Below are 11,192 nucleotides of genomic sequence, written 5' to 3'. Positions count from 1 at the left end.
CCTGGAAATCTTTGTTATATATTAAGGTTCTTCTTGTTCTCCTTTTTTGATGACACTGACTTTCAGTTTTGTCTAGCTGAATGCTGCCGTGTATCACATTTGTATGCATACAGTACATTTTTTATCAGTGCGGTGCATGTAAACAAACAAGAAACATTGCTAGATATCCTAGATATATATGGAATATGTTTTGAATTGAGCCAAAGCAATTGAGGAAATCTCGAAACCCCTCTGAATGATGAAAGAATAAACAATGTTACATGCTCGAATGGTTGCATCAGTTTTTATTGACAAACTGATACATCAGGTTTACCTTGATTTTTAACATGTCTTGTAAACTTAACAAAAAGAGCACAATCACGCTCTTAATGAATTAGGGTGGGGTGGATTCATTAACAGGAAAAAAGCTGATGAATATTCCAACAAAGAATGCAGTGGCTGCCACTCATCAGTCCTGATGGTTCAAATGGTTTCTGACGACACGTGTGAATATATTGGATATCTAAGGAGGCCAAGGCAGGACTGGTGGTTACATAGACGTGAGGAGGCTGCTGGGATGCTGGTGGACCCGCCCACCTCTTAGTGCAAGAACCAGATGCAGCACGGAGCCACCCTGGATCTTGTAATCAGCTGCTGTTTTCTCATCATTCCTGAGGCGGAGAAGACGGAGGTTTAGAATAAAAATACAGAAATCTTCAAGAGCATGATAAACGTGCACGTTAAATGCATTACATCTGTTTTCCACTGTAGATGAGTCTCTGTTGCTGGGGTGGGATCCCCTCTTTCTCCTCCACTCTCTCTTTTATTCTCTCCACCTGAAAAGGGTGGATGCATCAATGCACATCAAATCAAATGCTCTTTGCTGTCAACTGTGTAAAATATAAACGAATGCGAGATCATCGATTAATATTTGCTGTAAATCATTATGCATTTGATATTGTACCTTGTCTGTAGGCTCGATGTCGATCTCGATTTCTTTGCCAGTGAGTGTCTTTAAATAACAACATCGACGATTAATTCATTTAGATGATTTCCCTCTGAATGAGTCTTTTATCTTTCGACAGTTCGCTATAATATTATCTATGCATGTCATACTGTTATAAAATGCTGTTTGTCTGATTCGCAGTGCCTTACTATATTTAATACCTCAGACTAGAACCATACTTCATAAGAACTGTGCTGAATGAAATAGCCGTTCTTCGTTCATTTCTTACCTTGACTTTAATTAGCATTGTAGCTTCTTCTGTTCTAGAAATACATGCAGGGAAATTGAATGCGAATTAAGTGATGGTAGAAGTCCAGGCACCTCTAATTGTTTCCACGATTCCCCACCGACCGAAGTTCCTGCGTTACTAAAAAATAATTCCTACCATCCTAGTGTCTGTAGGAAGTGTTCCGAGGGGCTGTGTGGAAAATAACGGCATTTGACGACAGATGACGATTTAGAGTTTCGTAAAATGAACTAATAGTTTTATATTTTATACTAAACTTACTAAACTATCTCTAAGTAACAAAATATTTCAGTTGAATTCAAACTGACAGGGAAAAATAAAATGCGACATTTATTGCGACAGTGCGTTGTCTGTAGTTTTTCGCCGAACGCTCGAACTTGAGTTCACGCGCAAGCCGTCAGCTTAAAGACTACAGTGTACACGCGCTGACAACCGTAAACATCCGCCCTCCTAAAATGACCGCCTCCAGCCCGGAAAGCGCCTCGGTGTCATTCTCTCTCATACAGCCTTTCAAGGAGGTGCTCGTCTGCAATTATAGGTAGGACAATATTTATTTTGTAGCGTCTGTATATAAGGACACACGTATAAATTATTTGTAATGCACGGTAAAAACATTTAGTTGTCAATATGACAGAAAATCAGCAATAATGCTCATGCGGCCTAGATTATCTGACGGCTGAGACATGTGCAGAACACAGAACCAGATGTGAGACATTTAAGGGTCATTTTATTTGATGTCTTTATGGTGCATTGCTTTACTCTCCTGTCTGAAATTGAATAGCTATTTGGTATCACAAAATGTTTAATCATAGATTTAGAGTTTTGAAATAATTATGAAAAACGGGGAAAGTCGTGGCCTAGTGGTTGGAGAGTTTGACTCCTAATCCTAAGGTTGTGGGTTCGAGTCTCGGGCCGGCAATACCACGACTAAGGTGCCCTTGACCCCCAACTGCTCCCTGGGCGCTGCTCACTGCTCCGTGTGTGTGTGTGTGTGTGTGTGTGTGTGGCGCTGCTCACTGCTCCGTGTGTGTGTGTGTGTGTTCGTTCACGTTTTGCAGCTCCCATAACAGAAGGAGTGGGAATGTTTTTCTTTCCCTTGTCTTGTGTTTCTGCAGACAGTGAGATACGGTAAGAGCGGACTCAAGGCCATCCTCTTCAGCAGCCATGCCACGCATAGAAAATGATATCAAGCTCGACTTCAAGGACGTGCTCCTTCGACCCAAAAGAAGCACTCTCAAATCTCGCATTGAGGTTAGTCGCTCTTAATATGTTTATATTTTCATTATAGATGACGTATAGAGTATTAGTTTGGTCTGGTCTCAGTTTAATTAAAGTTCCACTGCAATCACAAGTGGTGCAACGCACTTTCATTTACTTTTCACACTCTCTTCTGTTTCTCGTCTGTTTCAGGTGGATCTCATGCGCAGTTTTACGTTCAGAAACTCAAAGGGCAGTTACCGTGGGATTCCCATCATAGCTGCCAACATGGACACCGTGGGGACTTTTGAAATGGCCTTAGTCTTACATCAGGTATGAATGAACTGTTTTCTCATTTTCCATACAGTTGATCACATCACTTTCAACAGAAACCTGAACAGACACCTCTATGATATCAGCAAATGTTTCGGAACAGAAAAAAAAAGTACATTATCAGAAATTCTATATTTTATGTTAGCATGACCTGGTGAAGAGTTGTGTGGTCAAAAAAGCACAGTTTTCTATCATTTCTTTAATTAAAAATGCATGAAAAACAGATGTTTAAAATTCATTATTTTTGGTATTAATGGCCAGAATTTAGTTCTGACTTGGTACTTTGGCCTATGACTTCTCAGGGTCTACAGATGATAAGTGTGCACTGTTGCATGTTTAGTTAGACTTACAATCTGAAGTTTAGTTGAAGTCATGTGTTTGTTACTTTGATAAGATATAAAAAATGCCGGTCTCTTTAAGAGTTTGGAATGATCAATGATGATGTCGACACTAGAATGTTTTCGTGCAGTTCAGTGCTGTTAAGGAAGTTGACGAGAACAATAAAAAGTAAAATAGGTTCATCTTTACAGACAGAACATGCACATAATTAACTTTATTAATTAATTTTTTGTGCCCTTTTTAACAGACTGCAGGTTAATTTTTTTTTTTTTTTTTTTTAGTTTAGTCTCTTTACAGCCATCCATAAGCATTATGATGTGGATGACTGGAAGGAGTTTGCAGCCAAGCACCCAGAATGCTTACAGGTGAGCAACACCTTTGCTAGTTTTTAAATCTAGTAAGCAGATCTCAAGATTATTGATATTTAAATGATGACATGCTTTCTTTTTTTCTCCAGAGTTTAGCAGTCAGCACGGGGACGAGTGATGGGGACTTTGAGAAACTGGGGGCCATCGTGGCTGCTGTGCCTCAGATTCAGTACATATGTGTGGATGTGGCCAATGGCTACTCTGAACACTTTGTCAACTTCGTCAAAGACGTGAGGCAGAAGTTCCCTACGCACACTATCATGGTCAGTTACCTGTCAGCAACAACAGAAAAACATTTTGTTGACATTATCTCGTTAACAGTCATCTTAATATTTTGAAATATTTTGTAGGCTGGCAATGTGGTCACAGGAGAGATGGTCGAAGAGCTGATTCTTGCTGGTGCTGACATCATCAAAGTGGGCATTGGACCAGGTGATGTCATCAGTCATCTATTGCCACAGTTTCAGATGGTGTTCAGAATCATATTACACCAGTTTCACACATGTGTTCATGTGTAGGTTCTGTGTGCACCACTCGTAAGAAGACTGGTGTGGGTTATCCTCAGCTGAGTGCAGTGATTGAGTGCGCTGACGCTGCACATGGCCTGGGTGGACACATCATATCTGTGAGACTCTCGTGTTTCAGAGCCAAGTTTTTACATTAACCAGATAAAGCCTACATTACATTAACCCTGTGAATTTCTACAGCTTCTAAATTATCAGCATGAAAAACCTGTTACTGATAGTCTACTACATGCCTTCTGTCCTCTAATTGAAGGCCTATTTATTGTTCTTAATATTTTAAGATGAACATTTATTGGACTGAAGCAACTTAGGTTTGCTTGATTAATCATACATCATGCTTTAAAAAAATCATGTTAAAATGTAAGTGTCAATTATGTTAAAACAGGCTTTTCAGGAATGTTTATTTTATTCTATTGCTTTGCTTTATATTTTCCCCCAAAAATTAAAACTGCAGACCATTGATCATAAGGCTGAACATTAAAATATAATTTACTAAGATATAATATTGCGATATATAGAGTGACAACTGATATTTATGTGCATTTTATGTAAGGGGTCTCTTCTAGCATTATAAAAATATTGAGAAAAATCGCTTGAGTTAGTTATCAGAATTTCATCTTCCTTTTTGTCCATATGAAATAAAAGCCCTACTATATGAAATCCAAATTGCATATTTTTGCTCAGTTTGGGCCTAAAATAAACTTGAGATGTTTTTCCTCGAGTATAATCTCCATATTCTCACTATATTATACTACATGGGCTATTTATCAAATATGGACGAGAAACATAAAAAATGAAAAAATATATATATATATTTTATATTTTTCTATTTTTTTGGATTACACCAGATGTGATTGGCACAACGCGACTAGACAACAGAACCCATTATAATTGGAGATTCTGTCTACACTGGATGTGGCACAGATTGACACAACAAATTCCTGACAGTAAACTGATGTTCCACTCTATTTCTGACATAAAAGCATTCACGCCGCTTCTGACCTGAAAGAGAAATGGATTTGCGACATGATGCAACCGTGCTCGCATCCGATCTAGATACAGTGTTTGGATCACAAGGAAGGCAATTCATAGACTATTTTTCACAGCTTACACTACACAGTGTCTTGTTATCTTGTAATGTCATCTGTATGGTTCTGTTGATTGAGTAATTCTGTGTTTGCGTCTCTTTAGTGTTCCCTCCTATTACAAGCGCAGTGGGCGGGGCTAAATAGGCAGTGATGTAGAAGTAGGCGTTGATCTTGCAGAGGCGGGCTTTGGCTGCACTATTTTGTCATAAAGTGGCACATTCCAAAACAAGTCTTTTTTCTGAGCTTGGTTTCAATAAAAGCTGTTTTTTAGACAAAGGAGAAAGGTTTGAGGTTTATAGTACATTGACCTCTTATATGTCAAAAGAGCAAGGGAAATTTGATTTCTCTGTTCATGAGAATGGTTTTTCTGACATTATGCCAGGCTTTATAGCGATAACAATGAAAAGTAACAGACCCATCCTGCTGCTTGCATGCTTTGTAGACACAGAATCTTTGATCATGTATTTGTGGGACTCATCTGTTTTTCGTCTTGCTGTAGGATGGGGGATGCACCTGCCCAGGCGACGTCTCCAAAGCATTTGGTGAGTTTTGGTAGCATTGCATTATAGTAATAGCATAAAACAAGAAAGCAAGTCATCTTAGTGGACACAAATGTTGGATTCGGATATTTCTTGTTGCCTTGCTAGATATACAGGCAACATTTTTACGTGCGACCCTCCTGGAATTGCTCTGTTTCTACTTCTTTTTCTCCAAAGTGAATCACATTTGCTTGAAAAGTTACAAAACTGCAGACGCGTCAGAACTGGTGAAGATTTACATCTGATATGGCTTTCAGAATTGGGCTTGGCAAAATGGCTTGATAGCGCCACCTATAAAATTTCTCAACGTAAATTTTTTAAACGAAGCGCCCCTCCCGCTATGTTTCATATACTTGAATGAAATTCGGTAAATGCATGTAATGTCCCAATACCTACAAAAAAGTCTCTTGTTTCTCTTTTGTCTCTTGCCTTTACGAAGTTAAATTGTGAAGATCTTGAGTTTTTGTCAAAGGCTGTGTACGTGGCTAAACTGTGTGGCAGGGGCGGGAGCTGACTTTGTGATGCTGGGAGGAATGCTTGCTGGCCATTCTGAGAGTGGGGGCGAAATCATAGAGAAAAACGGCAAGAAGTACAAACTGTTCTATGGCATGAGCTCAGACACGGCCATGAAGAAGCATTCAGGAGGCGTAGCAGAGTACAGGTAAGCTCACGAGACACTATCATGCTGAAGCTTGTGGATTATTTTATCTAGTGGTTTGTAAATTACATTACACAAATGTTATTTGATAGAGAAGCAATCAAGTGATCTTTATTTATATAGCACATTATAAAATAGAGATTGTTTTAAAGCAGCTTGACAGAAATAAACAGACAATAAAAGAATCAAAGCTACAGACTTCTCCAAATATGATTCAAATCCAAATTCTGCTGTAAAGCAGCTTTAAAAGGACAATAGCATCATTATTCAACTCAAGTCAGTTCCGTCCTGATTCAGTTCATTTTAATAACTGAAATAACAGTTAATAACTGTTATAAAATCCATCAGTTATGAATTGAATTTGATTCAGCTATAAAGCAGCTCTACAGAAGGCAGTAGTTTCATAATCCAGCTCAATTCAGTTTTTTTGCTCTTTTTTTTTTCATCCAAAAGTGTCAGAACTCAGGCCTAAATATTAAATCTAATTGCTAGGGATGTAACAATTCACTCAACTCATGATGCGATACAATTCACGATTATTTCCTGATACGATTTACTCATAATTTTTTTTTCTTTTACAAAATGAGGTGTACTTTTATTATTGCTTGGACAGAATGCTGCACATTTCTTTGTGAAACTGAAAAATAACAAAACTAATTTGAAATTTTAAAACAAATCCCAAATAAAATAAATGAATAATGCAAATAAAAGAAATCTCTTCATATAAACAAAATAAGGCGTTGCCTGTGCTCTTTCCATTTAAAATTAGAGGCAACCATGTTGCTGTATTACTATGCTAAGTTTCTTCAGTCAAGATCCTGAATTGATGCGCTGCCTTATATAGAGAGGGAAGCCCCTTATATTTATATAATATTTTTAGAAAGCATGTCATCGTTTATATATATTGCTGAAACGCCATTAGCCACTGTACTGGCGTGATTCAATAAGGCTTCAGTAATATTTGGAGGAGGGCTCCAAACTGCGACTAAAACAGTCGCATTTGCGACCATAATTATTAATTTGCGAGTGACGTTTTTGCTGAGGTCGCCACTGGCGACTACCCGCCGAAAGCTCCTCAGGATTTAACCGCTAAAAAAGTTTTCTCAGGCAGATGATTGCTTCATTCTAGCAGCGCCCCGTCTGTGATCAAACGAACTCGGGCCGATGGTTAATACACACAACTACACCGAGTGTGGACCTGCCGCGTTTACCCCAGCTTTCAGCCGAGATCGGCCCATAGAGAAAAAGCCGTCTGTCAGCCAGAAGTGTTTTGTAGAGTCGGTGTGGCTCTGGCCCATTATCTTCTCACCGATGCCGAGACTGAACCGACAGAGACGCATTTCAGACAGAATCAGACCGTGTGTTATTGCTATCTGGGTATATATTTACATGTTATAACTTAAAAATTTGAATGTTATGCCTTTTTTCCTAATTGTTTTGCGATCAGATCTTTTGTTATGTTCACGTATTAAACTGAGACGATGCGCATCAAAGTTTTAGTGGAAAAAGAGAGTTTCAGACAGTCCTCATCTCTGCCGCACATCAGTGCTGACGCACACAGTCTGATAAACGCAGCTCCGCTGTGCAGCGAGAGAGAAATGACGGAGACGGAAGAAGGGAAAGTGCAGAAAATACAGCACAACTTGAACAAATTAGAACAGGTAAAGCTGTCAGCTGTGTGGATATTGGCAATATCGTTAACAATCCTCGTTTATAATAATTACTAATATGGCTTCTTCTAAACAAGATCTTGGTCTGTGTTCTTATATTGCGTGAATGCGTGGGGTTATGGTTTGCGGCACGATGTATGTTAAAATACATCGTGTATACACTCACTAAACAAAGAGTGACAGCTTTTTTTAGTGGTAATGAGCACTCTTTGCAAGCTTTCTAGTCTATGATCCATTTAAAATGTAGAACTTTTTTTTTCAGCCACACAGAAGTTGCAAAGTTTCAGGAATGACATCTGCATATTTATGTGGGATTCACTCTCGAAGTAGCAGTGATTGACACAATGATGACCAAAGCAATAGACGGGAGAAAATATGTGAAAATGGGCATTAAGACTAGAGCACCCTCACTAATTTTAGAAGCACCATCAGTAATTATTTCTGGAACCTGGTTAATACGCTTTTATTGCAAAACTATATAAAACAACAACAAAATACAAATGCACTTAATAAAACAATTGAATAAATGCATATTTATAAGTTAAGCACTTAACTAAAATAAGTAGGCTATTAATAAAATAATTAGAGAAGGCTGACTACAATCAGCTAGCTTCCATTTAATAAGATAAGCCTACTCCTCATCTGAATTAGAAAAAAAGCGCTTCGAGTCTTCAGTGATGCAAGAACGTTTGAGCATACACGTAATCTCTGAGCAAAAGCAGAGCCAATTCATAAAAGATCAATGTATATTTAAAAGCACACATCCAGTTTTGTGTGAGTGAAGGAAATCCACTTGCGAGTGGAGATTCGTGCTCGCGCATTACATGGATCACGTAACATTATGCTCTCTCGATATGTCAAATATCACGCTATAGAAACCGTCTAAAATTAAGTATAAAGAGGAGAAGAAAGCGGCCCTAGGCAGCTATACATGCCAGGATCCGCCACTGCCAGATGCAGTTAGAAATTTACTAAAAACAAGTCTATCGCAAGACATCTGGTGGGGGGTGGGCACCTGGGGTGGCCAGCCAAATTTCAGGGGGGGCCGGTGCCACCCCTGGCCACCACGTAGACACGCCTCTGAGGAGGAGCCCAAGCTACACTCAGTGGCCAAGTGATGCTTATGCTCCATGATACTGGTACAGACTCTGTGTAATGAACAATTCTTTGTGACTGTAGATTTCAAGCTGGAAAAGACATTTTGTTCCCACTTTAAGTGAACCTTAGTTCCCAGGTCATCTACAAGATGGATTAAAATGCTGATAAAGTCAAGAAAAGATGAGACAAACACATGACAGTGTGATTGAAATGTTAAAATGTAAATAAATATATAATAATAATCATAAAATAAATAAAACACGTTTATTCTGTGGCACCTAAAAAAATTATTTGGCTCCTAAGTTTTTTTCTTATAGGAGCCAATGGCTCCTTACTCGATTTTTTTGTTTGGAGCCCTGTGGAGGAAGGGGTTTCCCCATAAGCATCAGCAAAATGCAATGTCTCGTTCCCTCATCTCAGGGAACCAAGGTTATGTGAGTAAACAGAGATGTTTCCTTGGTTGTCGCTGTAAAAAGAGCAGCGTTGTGTTTATGAACTGTGCTTTAATATGCATTATACAGAACCAAGATGAAAAGAAAATGCCATCTAAACTATTCTAATGTTCCGCTCAGAAATACATTCACATAAACTCCTACCCCCAAATATATCGCAATTCATTTAACCTCTCATCCGTTTTGAATCGTCACATATTTGTATAAATTTCAACCGGCTCGAGGTGCATCATTATATCCCTACTAATGAACGGTTTGATTTGCACCTGTGCATTCTGATAAAAGAAATAAAAAAGTGATTTTTGGACTGTTAACACAACTCTTTAGTTGATTAATATTGATTGTAATTTTTGTGTTTTCAGGGCGTCAGAGGGTAAAACAGTTGAAATGCCTTACAAAGGGCCTGTGGAGGCGACCGTGAAAGATGTGCTGGGTGGAGTTCGTTCCAGCTGCACATACGTGGGTGCTGCTAAGCTGAAAGAGTTGAGTCGTCGTACCACCTTCATTAGGGTGACCCAACAACTCAACACAATATTTGGTAATGATAATTAAGCCAGTACTAAGGTCTAACCAGGTCCATATTTGGCCAAATTATGCCAAATCCATGCAAAGGTCATTTTATTCTCTCTGCAGTCAGATGAACACACATGCATATTCACACGTAAACCTCACATCATCATTTAGTGTTTTTGGGCTTGCACATAAGCTTTTGAATTCAAAGGCTTTCCCCAGATGTTGTGGTTTAGGTCATAGCCTTAAAATCTTGAGTTTGTTCTCTGTTCATTTGTCTAAGCAACATCTATTAGAGCCTTATATTTTATCCAGAAATACTATCAGCTACTATTTTAGACCTTGTTGTAGATTTTTTCACATGAATGTCCATGCCTAATGTCTTCTATTTATATGACATTTCTGGGATTTTCTGATAACATTCTGACTCTGACTCATTCTGTTCACTGGACCAATGCAGATCCTTGCAAGGATTATTAAAGTATTAGCGGTCTATTATACAATATGCTAAAGACCTCTGTTATAAACAACCATTATATGAAATACAATATATTTGAAGACCAAGCAAGGGTATTTTTTACCCATTTAATGGTTTCTCCTGTGTTTATATGTAACAAATGCAGTGGTATTACACAATCTTTTGAAGTCTTAATTGGTTCCTGTATAAGTATTGGCATGATTTTATGCATTTGAGCTTGGTTTGATCATTAGACATACTGCATACTTAAAATTGTAATACTTAACTCTTAATTAACCTTCATGATTTGATTGTATTTTTTGTTATTAATTTCATACTTTTGGCATTCCATTACAGTTAGTGTCCTCATTTCTTGTAATTTAAAGTTGCTGCTGGAGCAGATGTGAATTAATGTTTAAGAAATAAATTTTCCCCCACTTAACATATTTTGCTAAAAACCAAAAGATCCCTATTTGCTGATGAATGGGCAGTTCAATTTGATCAGTATTGATATTAATCTATTTTTAACATGCTGTTACATCAAATTTTGTTCCTTATATTTCAATGCAGTTCAAACATCTCTGTACTGTATTGTGAAAATAAATCATTTAGATGATCACTGAAAAATGACTTGTGTTTGCTTTGTAGATACATAACATTTCATATTTTTTATCAAAATATTCATTTACAATTTGAATTCAGATAATTGTGTTTGTCAATAAATCCT

The 11,192-nt window shown here is 38.0% G+C and overlaps 2 protein-coding genes across 2 annotated transcripts; one reads left to right on the top strand and one right to left on the bottom strand.

Moving 5' to 3' along the window:
• Positions 1-267: 267 nt before the first annotated feature.
• Positions 268-1,509, bottom strand: LOC109060078 (NEDD8-like). Its single transcript, XM_019077231.2, has 4 exons — positions 1,215-1,509; positions 944-991; positions 733-815; positions 268-650 (listed from the first exon to the last, which is right to left on the bottom strand). The coding sequence occupies exons 1-4, from the start codon at positions 1,230-1,232 to the stop codon at positions 530-532; spliced, it is 270 nt and encodes an 89-aa protein (XP_018932776.1). The 5' UTR covers positions 1,233-1,509; the 3' UTR covers positions 268-529.
• Positions 1,510-1,627: 118 nt separating this feature from the next.
• Positions 1,628-11,092, top strand: LOC109060067 (GMP reductase 2-like). The gene is made up of 10 exons (XM_042759821.1): positions 1,628-1,770; positions 2,348-2,483; positions 2,643-2,762; positions 3,383-3,466; positions 3,559-3,732; positions 3,820-3,901; positions 3,988-4,094; positions 5,581-5,623; positions 6,122-6,281; positions 9,861-11,092. The coding sequence occupies exons 2-10, from the start codon at positions 2,397-2,399 to the stop codon at positions 10,048-10,050; spliced, it is 1,047 nt and encodes a 348-aa protein (XP_042615755.1). The 5' UTR covers positions 1,628-1,770; positions 2,348-2,396; the 3' UTR covers positions 10,051-11,092.
• Positions 11,093-11,192: the final 100 nt, after the last annotated feature.

This window comes from Cyprinus carpio, chromosome A7 (genome assembly GCF_018340385.1).
Source record: "Cyprinus carpio isolate SPL01 chromosome A7, ASM1834038v1, whole genome shotgun sequence".
NCBI lineage: Eukaryota > Metazoa > Chordata > Actinopteri > Cypriniformes > Cyprinidae > Cyprinus > Cyprinus carpio.
The sequence above is the reverse complement of the archived record's forward strand: the minus strand, read 5'-3'. Positions and strand labels throughout refer to the sequence as shown.